The following is a 26,929-nucleotide window of genomic DNA, read 5'->3' as shown; positions in this document are numbered from 1 at the left end:
GGTGGTGGTGGAGGAGGGGGGGCAAAGCAGGCACGCCTTTTCACTTAAAGCTGCTATTGGAAGAACAGGGCACTGTCTTGGGTTGGATCAGAAATCCGTCAACATTATGGTGCCCCAATCGCAGGGCGCACGGTGGGGCGGTGAAACCGGCTCCATTATGGCTCTGTGGAAGTGGTGGGAGTTATAGTAATAGTAGTTGTTGTAGTAGTAGTGTTCCTCCTACTCGAGGTGTTAAAGTTTGCTCCTGCCTGAGCAGCAACACAACAATTTCAGAAAAGAGAGGAAGTCATGATGCGTAACGAAACCTGGAGAGGATAAGGTTTAAAACAGGTTCACTGTGATGTTGCACCCAGGAGAGAGCCTTCACTTCACCCATGAATCACATCTTTTACATTTCATTTACGTGTTTTTTGTTGCTGTGCGGGCTTCAGCGTCTGCTGTTCAAAATATCAGCGTTCACAATTGTGAATGAACTCAAATTTATCCCCAGTCTGGATCAAAAGGACGGGGGAATTGTCAGTTATGTGTCCATCATGCGTCTGAACTTTACATTGGACGCCTCCTCTGCCAGTACAGCGAGCCAGCTGCGCCTCGCGCTCTCATTGGACGGCGGCGCCGTCAATCTTCCGCGGCACCAACAAGCTAGATTGTCTGCCGTGTCTTCTACTTTCTACGCATTTCTATTTTCTCATTTATTTATTTTTTAACGTCCCGAGCTGACCTCGAGTTAGCGAGCGGGGGAAAAAAATTCGTGTCGGTTCAGCCGGCCAATCAGATTTGGTAGAGCGATTGCTTTTTTCTCTTGTTGTTGTTGATTTTTTTGTCATTATCCAGCGCCTTGAGATATATTCTGGCTGGCATAGAATAAAGCAGTAATGGGTCATGTGGGATCCCCCCCGCGCCCACCGCCTTAATGCCCCCTCCCTGTCTAGACAGTGACAGGTGTGCGTGTGTGCGTACACGCGTGTCTGTAGTTCAGAATAATGAAGCACGCGGAGGGCAGTGTCTAATAGATACTTCAATATATTATTCATGTGTAGTGAAGAGGCAGTAGGATGTTCAGTGTAAGCAGCTCTGCATCTTGAAAGACAGGCTTTGACTGACAAAGAGGTCAACTAAGGTTACGCTCGAGCAGCCCGTCTGAGGAACCGTCCTGCCTCGCGAGCTGCTGCACGTGCCTCCGGGGTGTGAAAGCTCTCTATTTTTTTTTTAAGAAAAACCTGCCCCCTTGAACTTTGTCTCCCCTGTACAGCTGTAGAGGGCTGTGAAAGCAGAGGTGTCGCTTCAGACAATCGCCATCTCTCAGGCTGGGTAGGCTCCATACGGATATTGTTGTGTGAGCTCCGTGGTGAGCACCCAGGGCACTCAGTTGACTGTGCGCGCCATCTGCAGGACTGCGAGGAGGATTAATACCGCGGGTTCAACGGAGGACACCCTTCCGTCACTGCTTTGACCTACATTAACCAGGAACACCATAGGAACACCGCCACCGGCCTTAATGCGGCGCTTTGCAATCCGACAATGAAGCCCGCTTCCAGACTGCTTTTAATATTCATTAGAAATCTGAATTATGTCATTTAAACATCCTAAACTGACCCGGCGTGTCCGTGTGGCGCGCGCCTCACCGGAACAGCGTTTCAGATATTTCCCTTGATTAACATGGCTCAACCGGCAGCACGTGCAGGGAGGATTCAACGCAGGGAACATTTTGTTTTAGAGCAGCCACTAAGAGCTTTACATGTTTTATCTTTTTTAGGACTTACCCCTTATGGCGCACACTGTAGCCACCATAGTCTAAAAAAAACCTAACCTAAATTTTGCTTAATTTATTTATGTGTAGGCCTACTTTAGCAGAAAAATAGCACATAAGTTATTTCATGGATATGACGCATTAGTTATTTTTAAAAACCTTGTCCCAACAAAGGCTTTAATTTTTAAAATGTTACGGAAAAAATACAAAATAAAACACAATTATACACCAATTCTCCTAAATTGTACCATATGAATAAAAAATAAAATTAGATTTTGCTACATTGCAAAGCACAGAAAAATATGCTATTTAAGCTTTTAATGCAGCTTCCACACCTTGGAATATCTATAATAATTTCCAAGAAATAAAAGTAAAATAAATATTTTAATTCCTGTTTGATAGAGAGGCCTCCCCGAGGATTATGATCAGACTGGAGGTGTGCCTCACTGTCTTATTTTCAACATGCTCAAACAGAGTGCAAATAAAAAATATACGTCTTTGCATCATTCCCAAATTGGATAAGTTAAATACATTTATAAAAGTAAAAAAACTCATATTTTTTCTCCCCAAAAACTCAGGAGCACAACAGTAAAGGACTTTCAGAGCATGTGTCAGAGCTGAATCGAGGTTCAACAGAGGGAAAGGACGCATGGGTAACATCCTGTAACTAAACAGTGTGGAAGGAGAATAAAAGCATCACACACAGAAAACACAGCTAGCACAAAGAAACCAAATTATATTTAAACATCATTTTACTTGAATTTAAACAAATATAATGTCGCTTTAAAATGGCCAAATTGGACCACTATCACCCAGTACAGTCTGAGTGGAAAACATGTGCAGAGCTAATGTTAGCATTTTTTTAATACTGACTACTTGTACATATTTTCCTCACCGATGAACACAGATTCCTGCCACTAAAGGCCTGTAGTCTGGAGGAAAAATGTGATTTATTGAACCTTACCTTTGCCTTTTGCAACCAATGACATGACATGGAATAGAAAGACTTCTTCCTTTAAGTGTGCGATAACTATTTGACACGAAAGCTGAATTATTTCCACAGCTGAAACGTCCTCTGTGGCAAAACAGGAACATGGTGTAATTCCATGTTAGCAGGTCCAGTCATGTCTCCAGTCAGCTTTAAATGTCACCAACAGAGGGCAGCAAGATGACTTCTCTTTGTGGACATTTATTTATTATTTATGTATTTATCCATTCATTTATTCTGCTGCTGTGTGGTCTTATATTAAAATACAGTGTCAGCTTCAGATTTCATTAGTAAACAATCTGGGCATGAGGTGTGGAGTATTTCTCAGTAATGATAACATCGACGAGGATGTCAGTGTTGGTTCCTACGAACACACAAAAAAGGTTTTCCCCTAAACCTGCTGAGACGGAAGTTTGCCTGCCCGATTAGGGCTAAAAAGGAGACAAGGCCATTTATTATAACCTCACAGTACTCCAACTCGGATATAAATCATTACAGCTTCTGTACAAGCTACAGTGTTGTCGTAGAGATAAGTACAAGATAAGTACCAGTCCGGGTCCAGGTGTCGTCCTTGTGTATCTTGTTAGTCTTTTAAAATATATTCTGCTGAATGAGAGGCCCACAGGCTTTTTATTTAGCAGACAGTCTAGACAACTTATTACAGGTTCAATGTACAAACTGGTTAAGAGCAGGTGGAATAAGTTATTATGTCAAGAGTGCAATTAAAATGTTATATTTGTTCAGAATATACCTTTGTTAGCATGCTAGGTATTAAACTCACTTATTAATGTGTGCAAAGGGAGGAGGCTTTTCTCAGGACAGCTCTATTGATGCTGTCTCGTTATTTAAATGCTCTATATGAACAGTCTGTTAGCTTTGGCACTGCAACTTGGAATAATCATATATAAAATTACATAACACAAGGTACTGCTAAAAATACCACAGCCTTATATGTCTGCAGTGCAGTGGTTCAGTGAGGCGGCTCTTTATGGGGTCACATGTTAAGTAGCTTTAGCATGGCCTTATTTGTATATGAAACCCAATTTTACAAGAGCAGTGCAGACTCAAATACTCCACACACGTGTGGCAGCGTGGTATGGACGCCGATTCCGCCGGGTGTTTGGCATACTTTACCAAAACCACAGGCAGCTACATACATGTTGAATCAGTCAGCAAGGCCACACCAAACTCCTCTGCTATCTTCCAACAGATTCAACCCAGGACTTCATTGTTCTTTCTGCTGAGGGGAATTCAGAATAGATTTGTTTTCCTTTTACACTACAAAGCTGTGAATTCCTCTTAACCACCGAGGCGTGAACAAAGCGAGACACACCTTGATACTCAGTCGGAGTTTATCACTTAATTGGTGATGACTCGGTGTCAAATACACCCAAATATAAACACAAAGTCACGCTACAAAAGTGCCTTCTACTTCCTCATACTTTGCCTTTCACATAGTTTCAGCTATAAAGAGACAGCGGCAGCAGAGGCAGCGTCTTTGTCCCGTCTCTTGTAATGTTTTATGTTCCGGAGACATAAAATGAGTGGCTATTAAAGTTAAAATAGCAAACAGGCTACTCAGAGCTTGCAACATTTTGTAAATGCACAGTAAGTATGCGATGCAGGGAGCTACTCGCCTCTCATCTTCAGAAGTGTTTGCAGGCAGATCGTTGACAAGTACAGACAATAACACTGCTTTGTTAGCTTTCCTCTCGCTTTTTTGGGCTATTTGGTCTTTGGTCTTAATTTGTCAGTTATTGGGCCTAAAATAACTTTACTATGTGGCTGTGCTGTATGTCTGTGACAACATTAGTGTTACATGTTTCACTGAAATGATCACAGACGAGGCGGCTGTGACAGAAACTAGGCCTCTTCACATGACACGGTTTTTTTTTTTCCTGTCTTCCTTTTGGGTCGTTTCTCCGCTCCGTTTCTACCCAGGTGTTATCAGACTCTGCAGAAAACTGTAAAAGTTGTTTTTTTTCAGGTCGCGTTGCATGTGCGAGTTGAGAGAAAAACTGAAGCTTGCGTTTTACAGAAAAGAAGCATCAACTGTTCCGTGAGTCATTCGACATTTGAGGTGAAGGATTTGAGAGAGAAGGCAAAAAAAACCAAACAAAAGAGAAGAATAATGTGTAAAACAGTAGCATGTTAGTCAGGTGTAAGTCATCGCTGGTTTGATGTACCTGCACTCCGGAGCGCTGCGGCCTTCTGACAGAACAAGTAAAGCAGGGAATCATTTGTGTACTTGAACAAACACACAGCCCGGGTTGCTGCGCTGCACAATGCTGTATGACAAGACTGACATGTTTGTGTAGTAATGAGGCGATAACAGGAGCAGCACTGCACTCACAGATGCATTTATGTGATTAAGCATATTTAAATGTATCAGATTAAATTGTTCTAATCTGAATGTGAATGACCTGTCGGGACGTCAAAGACTGACCGACCCGCTGCCTTGTTCTTGTCCCTTTCAGAACGACAGTGGAGGTAACATAAATGACTTATCGCTGTGCTGTTTTTTCGGGAACACGGTCCAAGTGGTATAAATGATTAATCTGCTTCTTCAGCTCACAAGGGCTCCTGTCTGTGTCAGCCTTGTAGCTGAAATATAAGAATAACACGGCGGGTCTCCTCAGATTTAGCCTCAGCTCACCCCTGTTTGCCACGTGCACCGAAACACTGCATCAGACTAGTGATCAGACGCTGACGACTTTAACCCTTACTACTGCAAAAGGGCTTCTCCATCATTAATTTATATGTTACACAAGTCCTTGCTTAATGCATTTTTGTTGCTGTACTGAGAGTTTTGAGTAACTTGAATAAGTGTATGTATCTGAAACCAACTGACTTCCTGTGTGGTGCTCTAAAAGCGGCTGAACGTTTGTTCAAATTGTGTTTATTCATATATTTTTAGCTTTAATGCTAACCAGTTTTCCTGAGTTAAAGGTATAATCCGGAAGATTTTCATGTTAATAAATGTCTGTTTAGTCACTATCTATCACCGAATGAGGCAACACAATGGTGATTGAGCCTATGGCCCACTGATGAAAGCCTTTGCATTTGCAGTTTATAGTGTTATTACAGACTGTGGCGACATTCGTGGAAAAAAATCACAAGCGGCGCCCAGTTAGTGACGTGTTTTCCATCACCCAGCAGTGGTTGGTCTGCCAGAGAGGGTAGGCGGAGCTAAGCGGCTGCTTTTCCGGTCTCTGCAAGTGTTGCGAGTAAACAGTAATCTACTATGGCAGAACAAACAAAGAAAAGATCGATGACTACAGATACAACTTCAACAATAAGTGAAAATCCAAAGAAAAAAACAAATTCGGCGCTCAGATGAAGGAAAATAGTCTGAAAAGGAAAGCGACCGTCAGCCAGGACAAAGGGAGACAAAGGGAGCCAACCATAGACATCTGGTTAAAGTGGGAAGTGTACTCCTGCAATTACCATATATCGTCAATAGGGGCGCCCAAGAGAACACAACTGAAATCTTTGAGCTTCAGTTTAAATGGCCTGAGGTGCAAAACTGTAGATGTATAAAGACACAGTTGGAACAGAGACTCTTCCACAGTCATCATCTTTTTCCATCAATATGTAAATCTTACGAGGAAGTGAAACGCCATGACCTCCACGCCCCCATCAGAGCTTTCACGGATGACCTGATGATGATACAGGAGCGCATTGACACATCGGTCAGCCTTAGCATGCTCATCAGCTCGACGTGGCGTCTCTTCAAGGGAGGAAATTCCAGTTGTTGGCGGGAAAAAGTGTCGGAGTAATTTCACGTCCCCCCAGGAGGCAGAGACATTCATCCTTCAATGAGTGCTCTGTCAGAAGCTCGGCCAAGACCTTGAATGACCGTTCAGGTGAGCGGCTGGCAGTCGGAGCCGTGGCAGGTGGTAGTGGGCAGAGAGGGAGCGTCAGAGCAATTCAAAGCTCAGACTTTGACGTCCTCCCATTTGTCCTGCTGTCAGCTGCTGGGAGCATCAGGAGGAAGACTGCGCTCTATTTCTGCAATAGTTTCATGTGGGCAGAAGTAGAAGGCTACACTTGGCATTATTCTTACAAATACTCAGTGGTCTTATTCAATGAGTCACACAGAAGCAGCCGGTGACAATGTTATTCTTCAATCTCAGGCTCCAGCCAACAGAAAATACGTAGAAGTGAAATCCAGCAAGTAAAAGGAGAACTTACAATAAATAAATATAACAAATAAATATATGAATAACACGAAAAATGTAAATAAAAAAAGAATATAAATAGAAATATGTTAGATAATTAGAAAAGGGGGGTTTAAACAAACATACCTAAGAAACAAATATAAATATATTAGCATACATAGTGGTGTAAATGTTGGAAATAAATATATATAAACAGAGATGTAAAAAAAATACATTAACAGAAATGTAAACAGGAAGTAAGTAATCAGTAAGTAATAGCAGGTGATTAGTATTAATCATTAAATCAACAGGGAATGGTGTACGCTGTAAGTGCACTGTCACACTTACACTAATGTGTGTGCCGACATGTAACAATGTTTGTCAGCACAAACAAAAGTCTGAGTTTAAAATTAATTATGTGCTAACAATCAGTTTAGCCATAAAAAGTTAAATTCAGGCTGCTTTCTTGTAGTACAGTATTTAACCAGCAGATGGCGTCCAGCCCCAAATAATAACACAGCAGATTTTCTTCTTTAATCAACCACAGCTGAACATGCACAAAGTCGTTCTGAGAATCAAGGTTGAAAAGTTGATCGACCAGGGTGTTTAATGACTACAAACACATCACTGATATTATTGCCTGGATAAAACTCCGGTTTTACTTGATTCACTAAAAAGCAGTTCAGACAGAGGCAGGATTTAAACTCTTCCCCTCAATAGAGCAGCACTGAACTGAACATTACACATAAATAAATCACAGTTTGAATCTATTTTAACGTTAAACGACTCTCTCAGTCGCTCTCAAATTTAATTTAGCTGAAATAACCGGGGAGAGTAACATTTTATCTTTGGCTGTGAGGAAGAGCGAGGCACACTGCCACGTGGCGTGTGGTTGGCAAGGTGAAGATTGTTAGCCCACTGCTGGCAGGCTCGGAGAGAGGAGGAGGCTGCCTTCCAGTCAACACTCAGGGAGTAAAAGGAGCTTCTTCCTGGCAAGTGTCCTGAGGAAACCTTATCTATCTATCTATCTGAAATAATGTCAAACCACAAATGCTAACTGCATTTTTTCACTCGCATGTATCCCACCTTTGTGGGCATAATTATAGCCTTCTGGCACCGCATGTTTCCACGCCAACTTGAACGCATAAACACAAACACGAGGTTAGGCAATCCCATCTTCTGGCTATTAAATATGTCTTTTAAAATAACATGCAAGCATTAGAGCTGCAAAAAACACACCTAGCAGCAGCTCTGCTTCTCAGTCTGATGTGCAGCAGGATGAATGTGAGCTGTATCATTACATGCTGCAGTGGACAAGTGAATGTATTAGCAGCCTTGGAATTCCCCAGCTGCTTATTAATTAGCCCGCTGAGCGGTGGTGGGAATAATTGTTACTGCAAGCTAACAAGCTAGGCTAGTGCTAAGGGAGTACCTACCTTGTTCACCATGTGTGTGTGCTTCATCAGTGTGCCAAATGCCATTTCACCAGGCTGTCAGCTAGGCAGACAGCATGCACTGACAAGTGGGAGGAAGGTGGCTAATGTTACACAAGCTAGGTCGTCTAAATGTCTCATCTGTCTATCCGGCTGCAAATGATGAATAAATGTATGATAACTTTGACTCTTCTATTGTTGTTGGTGTGTTTGGAGTGTCTTTCAGCATGTATTACTCATGGTACCAGCATGTGTACACACCCACAATACTTTGCTGCTGCTCTCTGTAGCCGCCTGTTTTACTTTCACCAGTCGCTGACGTATCAGGGACTACAGGGAGAGTTCCATCGCCTCTCCGCCTGGTGGTGTCACAGCTCAGTCTGACTTCAGGAGAGCAATTTGAAAAGTCTAAAAAGTACATTCATTTGTTATGTAATTCAAACTGTTTACAAATGTAAACAAAAAAGCAGAACAGTGTTTTGGATGGTCAGATATTGTCGGCGTGTCTGCACAAAGGAAAATGTGGATGATTTCTATTGCCTGTGCTGAGGCAGAGGGGATGCTGTTGAGGCTAAAGCTATGCTAGGCGAGCCATCATTGTTTTAAATGACTTAGTCACAGTCTGACCAATTCGACAAGATGTTCTGAACCATTTTAAGTAACGTTAACGGCTCTCTTTTTCTTTGTTATTACCAAAAATGCAATAACAAAGAATTGAATTATTCCCATCTGACTCATCGCTAATGTGGCTTGCTGGTACATGTAGACACCTTGAGACAGGCTCTCTTAGCTGGAGAGAAAGATTTTCTGTCAACATGAGTGATAAAGAGGCACTTGCACAGTCTGTACACCGGGAACATAATAAGCAGCAACATTTTCTTTTAATCGTCTCTGTATAAGGCCTTGAAATCTCATTTTGTCAATCAACCTCTCGCTGTGAGCAGCGGAGAACTGCGTGAACATGAGCCACATTTTCTGACAGTTCCCACAATTAGAATTATTATTTTACATAAGACATTTCTAAATAGGTGTTTTTGTCTGTGTGGTTTTCACTGAAGGTAGTGTGGCTCGGATAGAAAGTGGTGACAACAGTTTTGAATCAAAATGTCATGATTGTGAAGGTGTTGAGTGCTGAAGTAAAGATTAGATCCCCACACCCACAATAGGGCAAAAACAACTCAGCAGTTTCTCATTTTCCGTGACTAATCTACAGGAAAAGTCCATCTGATATCACATCAGTGCAGCTCTTCACCGGAACACACAGTGAAGTGAGTTGCTGTGCAGCAGAGTCTGTGTGTCAGCTGCATGTAAAATGTAAACAAGCACAGACGCAGCTGCTGTCAGTCGGCTGAGGCGCTCAGTTATGCGATGCGACTTTTCAGTGCCGTATTCCTCGTCCCGGTGCTGGTTAACGGCGTGGCCACATAAACGGACCGTTCACGGAGCGGAAGTGCCGCGGGGTGTTTGCTTTTAGCGGCTACACCTGCAGCGCACTCACAGTGTGAGGCTGTGTGTGCCGACAGGAAGTAGGAGACGGTGAGCTTTTGTTTCATAAAGTTACCGGGCCAGTCGCGCCAATCACACATACATTTGAACACCGTTAGAAATGGTAGATAACATACCGCATGAGTAACACAACTGCAGCCCATAAGTCTGTTTGTATCTATATTATTAAGAATACGGATATCTGGTGAAATTTCCCTGTAATTTTTTACATCGCAATAAATATCGCAAAACAAAAATTTATCGCAATGTCAGTTTTTCCAATATCGTGCAGCCCTACAAAGTCGCCTGTTCAACTCTGCACAAACTATTTTTTACTCGAACTTTAAGGTGCAATAAGTCCGTTTCTGAGGATAGCTTTGAGATGGTTGTGTATTTTTGAGTAAAGGATAAGAAGGCGGGACATACGATAATGATTTGAACAAGGAAAAGGGGACGTGTCATATCGGAAGGTAGAACCTGATAGGACAGCAGTATCCTTGAGGGAGAGACTGACTTAGCCAATCGTATGCTCAGTGTGTTTGCTGAAGCAGTCCACTACAAATTGTCCCGCGCTTAGTCATGATCTGTCAATTTTACTACAGTATTTTGAGAAAATGGAACAAGATATGAGGGAGTAAACATCTGTGGACATGCCAACCTACCATGCTGTTGCTAGCTAGGTAGCTAATGAATCTGGGCGCAGTGCTGCGTAAAGCTTAAGGCTCCGTGTCCACATAGCACCTTTTTCTGGCAGATAAGCACTGGCAGGGCGCTGGGATGAAGCGCTTTGGCGGTTAGAGAAAAAAGACTGCACACGGGTTTTGTTTCTATAACAGTAAGTTTAACTTACTACACAGCTAACAACAAGCTTCCAGCGCGTAGGGCGATAAAAGCACAGCACTTAACAGCAACATTTAGCCGACCTGCTCCCACAAACGGGCTTTTCGGTCTCTATTGTGAAACTGTTTGTTTTTCATATCGTACAGCTGCGGCAGAAAGGTCCTTGTTTGGTGACGGTGGTGAGTGTCACCCCATCTGATTGGATGCCTGAATAAAGCGGCGGTGACGGCACCAGCGCCTTCTGAAAAGTTCAGAGATTTTCAACTTGAAGCACTCGGAGCGGGCGCACAAAAAAGGTGGGTGCAGCGCTTCTTCTCTAAGCGCCCTCGCACGCTCCGTCCTCATTGGGACCAATAAAAAACAAGAGCTCAGAAAAAGGCGCCATGTGGACACGGGGCCTAAAAAAACAATCATGTATTGTTCCTGTTGAAATTGATAGATTGGCAATAGGTGCACAACATGATCATGAACGGCATTTAAAGTGTTAAAAGGGCATTTTTCATTTCACACCTACTTTAACTTATACTTGTTCACATTGATATATGGAGATTTTTTATATCTAATAGAGACTTAAGTGGCTCCATGAACACCAAAGCTGAGGAGTGATTCTTTGCCACAACACTCAACCAACAACCTTTTTCCAAATGTCAAAAGCAGGACACAAAGACAAGAGAGTTCTTTATGTATTAAAATACCTGTGAGTAAAGTGTACAGGCAGCATGAAGCACATTTCTTAGCAAAGCACATAGACTTGCAGAGCGTTGGTGTGGTTACTGTGAGAGCGTGATTACATACTTAGCCTCCCATCCTCACCTCTGTTGAAGGTGAGCAGGTGCACAGCTCGACTGTTATGAGCAAACAAACCCCAAAGCTGCTTCTGAGCGAGTACACAGACCATGCAAAAGCAATATGGTGAGATTGTTCCTTCATATAACTCAATAACAAATGTTACGTAGTTTAGCCAAATGAGTGAACATCTGCCTGGGGACACAGAAATCCCAGGATCCAACCTGGAGTCTGTTTCCTGAGGACCTCACACATGCTCACTCACCTGCACTGAAGACATCAGCGACATCCGTGCTGCAAAAACTACGAGCTAGCAGACGCCAAAAATCGTCTTTCACATGAGACCCTTAAACAGCTACAAAAAAAAAAAAGGCGACACTTCCTAAAGCGAGCGTGCAGACACCTGTGGGTGTCTCTTGGCCTTGTCAGCTTAAAAATGGTCTCTCGGTTTTAATGCCAGAGGAATATTTTTGGACCGGGGAGAGGGAGAATCTGCGAGGTAGACGCCAACGAGACGAGAAATATTTTTAACGTTTGAGGAAACAGTTCAGTGCAAATGCCAAAATCAGAAAAGTGAGATGAACATTTCAGAAAGCATCTCTCGGCTGATTAAAATGTTTGATATTTCCAACCAAAATAACTCTTTTTGAAGTTTGTAAGGTCTCCTAACTAACTGAAAAGTCATTTTACATAATATACGGTTCTTTCAAAACTGCATCTCTAATAAGAATGGTGCCATTGCTCCTTCTAAAGATAAACGGGGCCACTTCTCCGTCAGCAGCCCCATGATGGGGATGATCTGCTCGGGTTTAGCCTCTTTAAATGACCAGCACTTGTCCTTGGCCTACTTTCCGATCAGACGCATACCATACAGCCAAACGCACAGCAGCACAGGAGGATGCAGACATCATATTTATGGGTGAGTGCTCTTCAAATCTTACAAAGAATTATTACAACGTGGGTTTGTGAATGTACATTAAAGGAGAAGCTCTCAGTACTAAAGCTCGCCCATGGGGAGAGCTTTTTCTCTCTGCTCCTTCCTGCATGATATATTTTTAACATCATGTGCTTGTAAGTGTGTGCGTGTGTGGGCGGAAGGTTTGTGTGTTTAAGACTTGTTCCTCATTTACATAATTATCGTCAATATTATGCTGTTTTCCTGCCACTCATTTCGTGACAGTTAAAGCTCACTCGGTTCATCAGGAGAATTAAAAACTTTGAGGAGGTGAGGAGAGTTTAATGTGAGCGCAGAGCTGCTGGCTCACTCGAGAGGGGAATTATATAATGTTGTATACAGGTCAGCCATATTAGGCTCATCTTCTGAGAGGAAACGTGTGCTTCATACAGCTTACAGCCCATAACTCCAACACTACCACTTTTAGATCATATTTATAGCACTCATATAAATGCACATAAACAGCTGTCATACACCTCACACACATGCTGCCACACACACTTACATTAATTACTAACGCTCTCACATAAACATGATTCTGCTCCCACTTTGCCACTAAAATATTTACACAGGCATAAAAATGTTTGCGAATTCATTCCTGAAATGTTTCCTCTTCATACATGGTCACTTTTGCTCGCCGATAGAAAGGACAGATATTTCAGTGTATTGGTGTTAGAGGAAGCAGTCGAAGCCAGCGCCACGCAGCCGTGAAGCAGAGGGCACCTCGAGTGCCGCTGTACAAACGGACGGCTGAATGAAAACGTCAACAACTCACAGATGTGATAAGTGGCGAAACTTCATTATCTGTGACATTTACAGGTGATTCTTTGTTAAAAATGATTTCTGCTTGCACTTAGTCAAGGCTGGTGTGGAACACCAGAGCACGGGAGCTACACTGCACAATGTTTTAATGCAGAGGGAACAAGATAACAGCAGATTTGTTGATACACAGAAAACTAACCAAGAACTACTTCCAAAGATGATCTAGGATGTAGGGATAGACCAATTATATTCGGCATTTTGACGCATATCGGCATCGGCCTTTTTATTTTTATTTTTTTATCTTTTTATTTTTAATCCGACGGCCGATAAGAGATCAAAACTGTGTTATTTTGGCTGTGATGCATATGCTTAAAGGCATTTTAACAAAGTTAAGTGTTGGAGTTTGTATTACTCAAAATTTTGACGCCAATATTTTCACTTTTACTGCAAATGAATATCGGCTTCAAATATCGGTTATCGGCCTCCTTGACTACTAATAATCGGTATCAGTATCGGCCCTGAAAAAACCATATCGGTCCATCTCTACTAAGATGTATATGATGTTTAAGCAGTCTGACTTCAATAAATCACGTTAGTATCTTCCTCTTCATTTTAGTATAAAGTCTCTTTTTCTTCATTGCGACTCAGCATCAAAGTCTAAGAATACTGAAAGTCCACATTTGGAGGATATCCACTTGATTAGATTGACTGAGACTGCAAACCCCTCAAATTAATAGTGTGCAAATACGAGACTTTATCCCCCATCATTTCAAAACATGTCAGGAAGTGAGAGGCTGGTTTCAGAAAGAAGATTAAACTAGGCTTAATGTAAATATTGCTGTGACTACATCATTGAAAATGTGGATATATACTTAATGATAGATTCATCCTGTTACACAACTAACCAAATAACAGTGGCAAATGTTTGTAGATTCTAGTTTCTTCAGTGTGAGTTTCTCTTCATCACTATCTAATAATAAATTCAATTCTTTTCACCTGTTGTTCAGACAAAATAAGCACTTGGAAGATCACTTGCGTTTATTTTTGTGGCCTATTCTTCAATGGAAATTTGGGAGTTTTAAAATCGCACAACTGCCCCAACCCTCCCCCCTCCCGCCGCTACGCATACCGGCCTTTTTTCCGTCTTTGTCAGACGGAAGTTCAGCTTTACTTTTTCTTTCACTCTCTCGGGGTGAAGAAGCGTCTCACTGCTGCATCTCCTGATTTTTGTTCTGCAAACTTGAAACCTGACAGCATTCAGGTCTGACTGTTTGGTCCTAGCCACCACAGCGACCTGTAAATGTGACGCGTGGCGTTTGAGTGAAGGAAAAAAAAACGGTGCTTCACTGCTAATATTGCACCTTTTATTTCTATGGAGCTTTTCACATTTTATTTCAGTTTCAGTCGGTCTATATTTAAAAAAAATGAAAAGCAGTGATGGCGGTCTCTGGGTCCATCCCTGGATGGTCACATAACCGCGGTACTGCAGTCATGTGGTTACCATCACAGCCCTAGCTGCATATCAAATCAAGCGCTCCCTAAACTAGCAGCCACTCCCCCAGGGGAGGATTGAGAGGTTAGGGCTTCGCTCTTGGGGGAGCCGGCATGTCATGAGAGCCTACCTTGTAGCAGCAGTTTAGAGTGGAGGAGTAAACAACAGAGTCCGGTCCGGCAGCCGTGTTTCTAAACAACCTCAAACCTAATTTTGCCTTACTGCTTCTAAAGTATATACGCTGCCTTAACCAAAACCAAATCATATCTATTGTTAAAATATCTCTCGAGACACTCACAGTACACTTAGGTTCAACTTCTGAAGCAGTTTGCATGTCGTCTGCGACATCCAGCCTTTCCATTTGCACTGATTATGATATTATAGAGATACTATATTGCTTCCCGTGTGCGTTTGTTAGAACATCTCTAAACACTAACTTCCTGAGAGATGAGTATAACCATGTTAATAGATTCCCGACTTTCACATTAGCTTTCTTTGTATTCGTAATTGAAAACAGACAAAGGCGCACTACTAACAGATCAATCTTCTCAGGTAAAAACCTTTTGTCTTTAATAAATCGAGTTGTCACGAGGCACCACGGGCTAGTTGAAGTTATTAAATGTTAAATGATGACAAAACTACCCCTCATTAAACTACTGTCACATTAAGCTGTAACCTTTAACAAGTTCCCTTCAGTTAACCAGTCCTCTGAGTCATAAGATGATCAGATACTGGAGACACTGAGCGCAGACTAACAGGTATGTAATTGAGTAGAAGAGGAGTAATTAAGGTAGCCCGTCCTCGCATTTAATTACACATTTGTGTAAGCATGACTGCCAGTGTATTTATAACTGTGGCCATCTGTGTGTGTGAAGAGTGTGTGTTTGTTGCATTACACTGTACATTTCGATCACTCCTCACCGCGGGGGATAAATGTGTGTTCATCATTTAGAAGTGCTTTATTGCTGCACCACTGCTCCGGCATTGTGGGGAGCTGGAAAAGCGGGGTGAGGGGTGGGTTTTTTTTCACAAGTGTGGGACTGATGATGCAAAGACAGTGAGGCACACGCTCCCCCTTAAACAAGCCGGAGTGGTACGGTCCGCCGTCTTAAAGGTAGAGTATAGAAGAGAGAGGAGTGCTTACATTTAACACCATTTTATTTATACTTAACAAAATGGTTAACAGGACAAAGCGTGACAGAAATTACAATTAGTTTGAGGAAATGGTTTTAGGATTTCAAAATAAAAGCCTTGAATCATGTGGACATATAATCATAACTAATGTGCTGATGTTCCACCATATAATCTCTGTTGATTACTAATTTAAATACGACTATCCTTCATGCCTCTCTGCCCTATATTACTCAATGTAACGGACGCATACACACACTCCATATGACAACAACAAGCCTCCCTATTGCCATGGCAACAACTGCACCATTGCTAAGGCAACAGCTGCAGAGTGCTACAACAAGCAGAAAAACCTTCAATCTCATTATTTCACCCGGTTAACGCAAACTCCCGTCTCTCTTTCCTCCTCCTGGTCGGGTCTTCTTTCTCTCGCGGCGCTTCGCGTTTTCTCTTTCTCTGATGCATATGTAATTCACACTCTCCTCCTCAACACACTCTCTCTCTCGGTCTAATTCCTTCTGTCTCCACACACATATATACACACACACACACACACACACACACACGCGCACGCACTCACCCACTCTCCCTCTCTGTCTCTCTCTCCTTCTCTGTCCCCTCCCTCAGTTCTTCCTCTCCATCCTCTTGCTGTTTTCGCTGTCTTATTCTCTGTTTCTCTTTCTCCCTTTTTCTTTCCACAGTGTGAACCTCCCTCCCCCCCTCTTTTTTTTTTAATCCCCGCCACCTCTGCTTTCCATCTCCATCCTCCCTCCCCTGTCCTCCATCTCTTTTCATATTCACCCCATCTTTTCTCTTCCGGATATACCCTCACCTTCCCCTTTTTTCTCGGCTCTTTCTCTCTCTCATACTAAAAATTCCGAGACCACCCTCTCTCCTCTTCTTTCCTCTCTCTTTCTCTGCTCACTCACTCTCTCTCTCTCTATTTCCCTGTGGCCCTCCCCCTCCCTTTTCATGTTTCCCCCTCCCTCCATCCTCTCTTTCCCTCGCTGGTTCAGTTAGTCAAAGAACAGATTCACGGAAGGAGAGGAAAAGGGGGGAAAGGCAGGACGAGAGCGAGAGCGCAGGAGTGGGGCAGGCTGGGGAGAGGGGTGTGGGGTCTCAGCCCTCTGTCGTGGGGGGTTGGGGGGGTTGAGATACACCCCAATATTTTGCTCTAAGTACCATGGACTGCCTCTGCATTGTGACTACAAAGGTAAGCCTATCTGTTGTTCCTTACTTTAGCTTGTGTGTGTGTGTGAGAGAGAGAGAGAGAGTGAGTGAGGGACCACAACTGTATCTGAGAAGAAGAAGAAGAAGAAGAAGAAGAAGAAGAAGAAGAAGGAAGCGCTCATCTTTTTGTCATCCCCAGATTTAAGAGTGTTCATCTCATTCCTTCTTCTTCATGTCTCTAATTTTGTGATGTTTCTCGTGTACATGTCAGAAAAGCTCAGGCAGCGTTGGGGCTACCTGAGTGCTGTGTGTGCGTGTGGACAGAACCCTCTTTGATACCCCCCCTCTCTCTGGATGACCCTCTGCATCTCCTTCTCTGTGTCATGCCTTGTGAGCGTATAAACAGGCGGCCGGTTGACCTGCGTGGACGGGAGTAAAAGCGGGGAGAAAACCGGCGCTCGTGGTCCGCTTGTGTGTGCGGTTCTTTGTGTCACGCCGGGGCTGCAGAATATGTCAGGGGGGAGAGAGAGAGAGCACGGGAGGGCATCCTGCATGCTAATATATACCCTCGTTTTCTCAGCTGCCTTGTCTTCACCTCGACCACACGTTGGGGCTGCCCACTGCGCGTCCGTATACGTCTCACACACAGGATGTGAGCGATGTGTTATATCACACACACATGTGCTCAGCGTCACCGCACAGCCCACAGCTCGGGCTCCGTGGAGGCAGTGCTGGACGTGAAATCGGCTGATAAAACAAGAGATAAAAGCGGTTAACGCAGCGAGGCAGTTTAGACAATCCTCACTAACACACACATTCAAAAAAAGAAAAAGAAAAGGTGAACAATGCACTCGAGCAGCTGCACCTGATTGCAGTTTCAGGCAGGAAGTGATGACAAAAAAAAAGAGGGAAACACACACACACACTTACACACACACAGGCACAGAGCTACTCGTACAGCTGTGGTGTACGACGTGGGGATGATCTGAAAATGTAACTTGCACTGAGTGAGTGCAGCTGGCCCTTTCAGACGTATTACATAAATTTGCGCTTAACTGTGGCACATTACATTCATTTGCTTATCAACCTCTCAGTTTCCTTGGCAACAGAGATTATTGGTCAGTTAAACATAGATGGGAAGGTGTAGTGAGATGAGCAGGGAGACAGGGTTTCACACAGCGGGGGGGGGGGGGGGGTTCACATTAAAGAAAATTACAGATTTGTAAGTGATAAATGTAGGAATGTGATCTGCTTATGAGCTAGCGTCAATGCTAACCGCAGGGCTGCTAATACAAGTTTAAAGGCCTGGAACAAAATGCAGCGTGACAGAAAAAAAACAAGTGAAATGTCAAGGTATCTCTGTGAAGCATCGGTCCCTAATGCATCGTACTGGCCTCGAGTGTGACTCACGGAGTTAGCTAGGAATAATGATACACTTTGGTAAGAGTGGATATTCCTACACACTTGTTCCTGAATGCTGCTTCGATATCACAGCGAGAAAAGATTTACAGTAAAGCTGGCAGAGAATAGGGGAGCAGTGCCAAGAGATTGTGAGACAGATGGTCAGTTTATAAAAAGGGAAAGTTAGTGCATGGAAAGGGAGACAAAGGGACACAGAGACTGATAGGTTTCTGATCAACCAATGAGACGCTTGGTTTCATTTTCAGTGCCGTGCGTACATGTGAATTTAAACCGACCGAATGAGCGTTAAAACTGGATATTCCCAAGAAAACGTGCCTTTCCCACTATAAAAAATTTACCTCGCTGCTTTGCCGGGATTGACCAAAAACCCAGCTGTATTCCTTTAAAAGAGTTATTAAACTTTAATGGAGGCTGGCTGCATTGCAGGTGGGGAGTGTGGCTTGCCATCATGTAGCAGATGATGGGTGAGCAGCTCCCTGGGTGAGCTGTTCCCTGACACCCACATACTGTAGAGCAGGTTATGTGAACAATGTTGCTTCTCCGTTCAAAGTCTGTGCGCTCAAGTTTTTCTGTGCTGTGTGGGAGAAGCCACAGTCGGCCAGCGAGTGACAAATATCTGTTAACAGTGTATACAGCACGCAGAGCTTAACTTTACGCGCCACTGTGCTCAAAGCTGCTCCGACAATAACACACCGTACAATACAGGCTTCTTCAGGCATTCTTTTATTGTTGAGCGGCATCCCCAGCGAGCCGCTGTGTTCGAGTATTTTGTGGGAAATTCGGCTGAACCTTGAGTTTCCATTGAGGCGTTATAAACGGATCTTTTGACAGCAATAAAGGAAAACATTAATATAAGAGCGCTTTATGCTAAAAAGGATATTTAAATAGGAGCTCTCCTTGTCCTTGCGATTTCTCGACGAGTCTGCCTGACGTACATGTCTAGTCCCAAGTACTCACATGCACAAAATGAATCATTAGACTGCCTTCATCTCCAGAAAACTCCAACATTTCTATATGTGCTACTTAATGTTTCATTTGTATGTTGTAATGACATCACTCCTTTGAAAAGCAGCTCTGTAGGAGCCTCCAAAAAACACTCCAATGCCACCTTGAACAGTAATCTCATCTATATATCTGTAACGACACTCCAATTCCTCCCAAGCAAGATTCGATTTCTTTCCTCCCGAGTGCTGAATTCAACAGCTTATGTAATATCTGCTCCTTCCTACACTCAAATCTCAGAGAGAGACAGAGAGAGAGAGAGAGAGAGAGAGAGAGAGAGAGAGAGAAAAGCAACATATGATAGAAACGCATCATACAGAAGTGTCATTACATAACACGCTGGAACTGGAATATTAGGGCATATCAGCTCGAGGAGACGTCACAGGATTTATATTTGGTTGCGAGCTTGACAATACCTTTGACTCTCCCTCCCTGTATGGCACTGAGTCAGAGAGGGATGGTTTTGATGTTTGCGAGGCGAGAACAGAGCTGGTGCACACAGGGAAAAAGGGATTGAAGCTCTTACAGCAGCCTGCTTTCTGTCAGGATGTCTGATAGAAAATGACTGCAATAAAGAGTCATGGCTGTGTCTCATGCTAAAGGACATACAGCTACTTCCTCCCGCCTTACTGTCCTTTGATTATCACTCATTTCCCCCTTCGTTCCACTTCCCTGCTCCCACATTTCCAATTCCACATATTTTCTGTCCCCTCTGCCTCCTTCACCTCTCTAATCCCTCTCTTCCAGCTTCCTCTTTCCTTTATCTCTCTCTTCCTCCTCCTCCCCCTCCCCTCTTCCCTGCTCTCTACTCTCCACTAGCTTACCTCCTGCCCTCCTCTTCAGCACTTTCGAGGCTTCCCTAGTTAGTGCTTCTTCCTATAAATTATACATCGGACAAGATGTAGTCAAAGTCAGCAGCTCCGTGTGCACATTATTGGCTTCATGTATGGCTTCATGCTGCAACATGAACATCTTCTCTGGAATGGGTTTTAGCACTTATATTTCTAGTTACTTCTTGCTGCCAGCTGTTCTTACGGTTCAACATAGATGAATACTTATGTGTGTGTGATCGTGTGTGCACGAGAGGACGAGGAGCTTATGGATGCTGCATCTCGAGTCCTTAGAGCCTCCAAAATGGAGTTCAGCTAAACCTCTGTGCTCTGCAAATCAAACAGAGGCTCACTCAGCTCGCACACATAATAACAAGTGTCCATTCAACATAGTGTGAGATGTGTGTCCGCGTGAGTGTGTGACATGCTTACAGTGTGCTGTGGGTTCGGATTAGTGATCCAGCGGAGAGCTAATATGATCTTCGCTCAAGGGCACGAGCTTCCACGAGGCCTTTGTGTGCAGCCACAGAGACACTGATCCTGCCAAGTGGCTCCCAGGGCACAGTGAGCACACAGGCGGAGGAGGGCTTGCCCCGGTGCAGGTCTGATGCCACGACTGCACAGCGATGAGGCTCTCTATTGTCCAATTAAAAACACAGCAGATTTAAGCTGCAACTCTTTTACCGTGCAGATTTCAGCTTTCTTTCGTGCTCATGAAGAAATATTTCAAATGTATGTGATCAGCCAGCGCTCTGTTTCGTCTTTAAGTGCACATTGCACCACTCACCCACACATCCAACCGCTTTCCTGAAAGAAAGCCACACACCTACATGATCAGACAGAACTCGCACAAAAAACTGCAGCGCATCCTGCCACGGTACAAAGCGGCTCCTGCGCTGTGTGAATATCAGAACTGCAGCTTTTGCTCGAGTGTGAGTTCATGCCTTAGAAAAAACTTGTCGGGGTTAATTAAGCAGGAGGTGGAGGCTTGCTGGATGGTGCTAATTTTACTGCAGGTGCTAAATTCGAGCAGCTGCGGTTGTGGATGGTGTTATAGTGGTGGAAATAAAGCAACTGCAACCTGTATCAGAGCATCAAATCACTGCATTTTTGTGACACGTCTGCACAATCTCACCCATCCGTCTCTATGATAGCATGTTGCAATGCTAACCTCTAGTCTCAAGCACTTCATTCTGCTCACCACCCCCACCAGGAGCCTCCGCCAGCGAGGAGGCTCTTAAGAGCTTCTTTTTCTTCTTCAAAAGCACACAACACAATCTGTCCTCCACTCTTTTTTTTCTTCTTCTTTTTGCCATCTTCTGTTCCCTCGGCTCGACAGTCTCATCCAGAGAGAGGCTGAGCAATGCTTCATCATTTCTTTTCATGCTTACCTTGAATCTTTAGATATTATAAAGGGATATTTCTGTACGTGAAGTAGAAGGTCACAGGATCGGCCATGCTCAGTTAGTTTCGATTCTTCGTTTCGTTATTAATCTTCATGTATTTCAACTGATGAAATGAAAACGCACATTTCTTCCTTTCTGAGGCAGATTTATCCTTTTGGACAAGCAGGCTTTTATTGTGAAGGAACGTTATCTTTGGTGCCACTGTTGGACTGTTTGGAAATGTAATGTGATATTTGTATTAAGAGCCTAGAGCTTCTCTAGTGGAAATAGATGAAAAAAATCCTGTTGTTTTGTTCTTAATTGTGTAAACTACTACTTGCTTTCCACCCTGCATACAGGCCCTGCTGCTTAATTTCACTGTTTCGCCTGTCAGCATCGCTGTCCGTCCTGAAATCGTCCATATGACAGGTGACAGATCAGATCCATCATGCATTATTTTGGCTGGAGACTTTGTCGTCTCACATTGAGCGAGAGGCTAATGGCTAAACATGAGCCTGCTATGGTGGACCAGGAGAAGGGCAGCCGCTGCACGGCGGCTCTGACGCTGTAGTTTGCACAAGAAACGCATCACATTATCGCGGTGATTGTGTAATAAGGCTGAGAGATAACTAAATCAGTGGCGATGATGATGTACTGTGTATTTAAAGATGTGGGGAGATTGAGCAGAAGAGCTCCCGTGGGCCTCATTAGGTAGAGAGCCGGGGTCAAGCAGGGTCAACGTCTCACCAGGCCCTCTGTAATAAAATCTGTTTGTTCCCACTGAAGCCAGTGTATTTAAAGGAGCCGGCTAACCAGCATATGTTATGTAATAAGAGTGTGTGTCTAATGATTGTGGAAGAGTGGGGTGGGACTGGAAGGAAGCTAACAGAAAAATGACAGAATGACAAGCTTGGTAGTGCTGATATCATCGATATGAATAGCACTCACATTAGCCTTGCAAATGGGATCAGGTTTTCTTCCAGTGCCGTGATCATACCTTTCACCACAGCACACAATGACACCTTGTGGCACTTTGGTAAACTACAGCACAGGAGTCTATGACAATCTGGCTCAGGGATGTTGTCATGTTGGAGCTGCTTGGGTCCATACGAGCAGCTAGATGCTGCATTACGCAACGCGAGCTAAAGCCTGAGAGAGCACACTTGGTCTGCGTTGACGGAGGTCACAGCCTCGTGTTTTTACTCAGAATTAATAGCAAGATGCTGGATGCTGAATCAGTTACTCAAGAACAGAGGCTTTGACACGGATCTTCTTAACATTTTATTATGAAATTCGGGTCATAAATTCAGAGGATTTAACTTCCTGTTTGACAAAGAGCAGAAGACTAGCAGTTATATTTGACGAGTATGCTTCCTATCTGTAACGCTGCACCTTGCTGCCCACATGTGAGGCTTTAGCACGGAAAAAAACAGCCATGACGTGAGATAATGACACCGTGTGCGTTTGAACTTTCACGCACACACGCGCCACAGAAGCGTAGAAGTGCACATATTTTCTGTGATTTGTTTGTCTCTGGCTTTTTGTATCTTCATGGTCCTCTTATAGGTGATGTCAGTTGCCTAGCAACCAGGCAATCAGGGCCCGATTGTTGCCATGACAACATGGCAGTGGTATCATCATGGAGAGAATAGAGATGAAAGGAGGAAGGGAGGGAGGAGAGGAGAGATAGTGAGGATGAGAGAGAGAGAGAGAGGGAGAGGGCGAGCGAGCGAGCCCTGCCATTGAAGGCTGCTGATAATGTGAAGCCCACAGTGTGCAGGTAGGAGGATGACCTCTGCGTAGGCGGCGGCAGAGAAAGCTCATGAATGTGGAGAATAGAAAATTAATGTTGGGTGTTATGCGGCTGAATCCGCGGGTTCCACGGCGGTTGACTCTGTTCTGAGCGGCGCAGGCTTCTTCGCTCCAGATGGAAATGTCACGACGTGCTCCAGTTGTCTTTAGTCACAGACAGTGAGGCTGATGCAGAGGCCGCAGCTCACTGTGTCGCTGAGGTCCAGAGGGCTTTGGGCCTAACCTCCGCAGGTGTCATAACCCATCCATCACCCGACAGCAGTCCACTGTAAAACAGCCCGACGGGGTCACGGTGCATTTACTCTGTTTATTCCCTCGCTCGACTCCCCTTTAATACAGCCATGAAGAGAAACGAGACAGAGCCTGGGAAGGCGAGCGCAGGGACAAATACACCCATTATAATGCCAATAAATTACTGTATGGATCAGCATTATATTAGGCTTCAAAACACTGACCTCATTGATTTAATAAGCAGCGCCACAAAATGACAAATGAGAGCATTGTTCAGATAGATCATGTGTCTCTAAGCTCACAACACAGCCAGCGAGCGAGAAAGGACAACTGCGAGAACACGTGTACAAATGAGGAAAATGTACTCAAATTCAGCCGACTTATTACACAGCACACTGAAGTTTGTATTGCCCACAGGCTGTTATTATTAATTTAAGCGTCTTACATTGATAAAACAACACATTCTAATCTTATTTGGCTTCATGTATTTTCTCAAAAATCCCTCGTTGGACTTTCAGAAGGAAACGACTTGAAAGTTAACTACTGCTGTCATTAAATAACTCTGACACTTTGACACTATGACAGTTGGCATTAATACTTCATGGGCGAGTCAACTTTCACAGTCAGGAACTATTTTAATTCGCTGAAGCACACAGCCACAAAGCAGTGATGCAACTTAACTCCTTTGGCTGAAGAGTCACTATAAAACCTGTAATGAACAAATCATCACTCCAACTGTAAACAGAGACTTATGTGACTTTATGATGAGGGTACAGAAACACTATTTACTGCCGAAGGGTTAAAAATTTAAACACCTGATTAACAAACCTTTAACATCACAGTCCAAATAAAGCAAGCAAAGCAGTGTCCAGGCTTCCAGGTTCTTCAGTATGTGGAAACTTATTGTGTAACACCTGTTGCGTTCATTATTTCATTGATATAACTGTTTGCTGATGTCAATTGGTGAGGTGACGAAGCACCAAAGGTTTTATGGATTGACCAGAGGTGTGAAAAAAGAACAGTCCTGAAAACCATCGTTCACGTTTAAATGTACTTGATGACCGCCTTTAGAGAGAGTCTGAGCGATATAAAGAGGTAGCACACTGGCCAAGTCATCATATTAGATTTAAGGAGACAAAATTACTTTCACACAAAATAAAGTCTATTAAATTATTAAGAGAGCCAGCAGTGTATCTGATGACTACTTACACATTCATACTCTGGGTAACACCTCTAATCTGTAGACATCAACTAGCTTCCTCCATTGCAGAATAGAGGCTACAGAGAGACAGCTTTTAAAATGGTGGGAATACCATAAAAGGTAAAATGGACTGCACTTATATAGCGCTTTTCTAATCAACGCTGCTTTTACATTACATGTCACATTCACCCATTCACACACTGATGGCAAAGGCCTAAATGTCTCCAATCAGATCTATGCCCATTCATACCCTATGGATACCCAAGGACACTTCGACATGTGACTGTAGCAGTCAGGGATCCAACCACCAACCTTCCGATTGAGAGACGACCGACTCTACCACTGAGCCACAGCTAATCTATGTTGTATTACAACATAGATAAGAAACCTTTGCCACTGTGCCTCTGTGTACACTCTGCATGACGTTTTAAAGTGCAGAGTCCTTTTCAAATAGCAAATACTGAATGTGTGAGGAGCCGTTAAAGTTGTGTTGCACATTTGTTTAAGAATCAATATTTTTCTCTTTTCTGTAGAATGAAACACAACTGTGTGATAGTTGTCGATCTTCGGGGCCAGATCTGTCAGAATTCGATGTCGAGCTGTATAGGAACGCTAACACGTTTTATATGATCTCATAGATGTAACATCACGCCAAATTGCACATTACATTGTCAAACTACCCGTTTGTCTGATAATGGTTTTCAATTCAGAGCATAAAGCGTTGAAAAGAAGTAAAACTGCATGTGTGAAGCTGGAAACAACAAATGTTTATTATGTTTTGGATAGTTTCTATCTACCCCAGTTAGATGAAGTAAAGCTAAAGTAACACCTGCAGTTTAGGATGTTTTCCTCGTCTCTTGGGCACAGGCTGACGCAGATACTAAATCTCTTGCCCTGCTGGTCACCTGCGCGGTCATTTGACATAGTTGGTGGCTCAGAGGAGATACAGGCTTCCTACCCTGGGGTTCTAGTCCCCGCCTCGTTTGTGGTGCAAACTAGTCGTTTCATACAGCGAAAAAGGCATTTTGACATGTGAGTGCAGGGGATGTCATGGACGAGGATCCTTTTTACAGTGATGTGGTTGACTTGGTATTCAGCAGTTTTTATTAGAGTATAAAGATGAAGAGATGCAACATAGAGACAACGAAGCTTCCTCCCACGCACTGAGGAATTTGTTGTTTCACTTGACCAAATTTACCACCAACTCTGATTGGACAAAAATTCCCTTTATTCGTTTGGGTTTCTGATTGTTAAGGAAGTGCACAGGATTTGCACATCCACAGGGTCGACATGGAGCGTCCTTATACGGCTGATATTTTATATTCACAGTCCTCGAGGCGTGAATTTGCACCTCAGAAACGAACATACAGTTAAAACACTGGCTGCAAAGGGATAAATACGTAATTATGTAACGGTTGCATAACAGAGATTTCTGTGTCAAAATGTTCCTCCTTTTAAATCGTCCTCACAATATTTAGCCTCTACTTGACGTTTAGGAGGTATGTACGTGTGTGACGTTGATGTCAAAGAAGGAGAGAGAGCAAGGGGAGCAGCGTGGATGAAAGCGAGCTCTAGTGTCTGAGTCGGAGAAAGAGATGAAAAATAAAATAATATAAGAGGTTTACTCTGTCTCTACGTCTCCTTCCCTCCCTCCCTCACTCACCAGCAGTGACAAACATATTTTATGAGTCACGGCTGGAGCGGGCTGCCAGTCCTCTCTTATCCAGACCCCTGCCTTTAACATCAAGATACATCCAACACCAACAACTCTGGCTTCCAGGAAAACTCCCTCTCCTCGTCTAGCTACGACACCCCCCTTTCCCCTTCCCTCTCTCCCCCTCCTCCCTCTATTTTATTTCCCCTCACCCTTCCCCAGCCTCCCATCTCTCTCTCTCTCTCTCTCTGTCTCTTTCTCCCCTTCCCTCTCCTCCTCTACTGCGGGTGTCTGGGAGGCTGTTTTTCCTCTGTCTCTCGCTCATGAAGGGCCGCACTAAGCTCCCTTCCCTCTGCCCGTGTGTGGTAGGTAAATCCACCTCTCCGTCCGTGTCGTTTCTTCTCCTTCCATCTCTCTGTTGCTGCCTCTGTTTTGCATGT

At 43.7% G+C, this 26,929-nt stretch overlaps 1 protein-coding gene across 4 annotated transcripts in view; it reads left to right on the top strand.

Annotated features, from left to right (window-relative positions):
• The first annotated feature begins 16,386 nt into the window (after nt 1–16,386).
• The window catches only part of LOC138603684 (disks large homolog 4-like), a 64,640-nt gene continuing 54,097 nt past the window's right edge, over nt 16,387–26,929 (top strand). For 3 of the 4 annotated variants that reach the window (XM_069675594.1, XM_069675577.1, XM_069675586.1), the window contains exon 1: nt 16,388–16,995. In XM_069675594.1, coding sequence (XP_069531695.1) covers nt 16,966–16,995 — 30 coding nt within the window. In that variant the 5' untranslated portion in view covers nt 16,388–16,965. Of the gene's footprint in view, nt 16,996–26,929 lie in introns of all 4 variants that reach the window. The other variant, XM_069675569.1, reaches the window with a different exon arrangement.

The sequence above is a fragment of the Semicossyphus pulcher genome, unplaced genomic scaffold (assembly GCF_022749685.1).
Source record: "Semicossyphus pulcher isolate SPU_LCO1_2020_fin unplaced genomic scaffold, fSemPul1.0.p SCAF_10, whole genome shotgun sequence".
Taxonomy (NCBI): Eukaryota; Metazoa; Chordata; class Actinopteri; order Labriformes; family Labridae; genus Semicossyphus; species Semicossyphus pulcher.
Note: the sequence above shows the minus strand (reverse complement) of the source record. Positions and strands in the feature narration are given on the sequence as shown.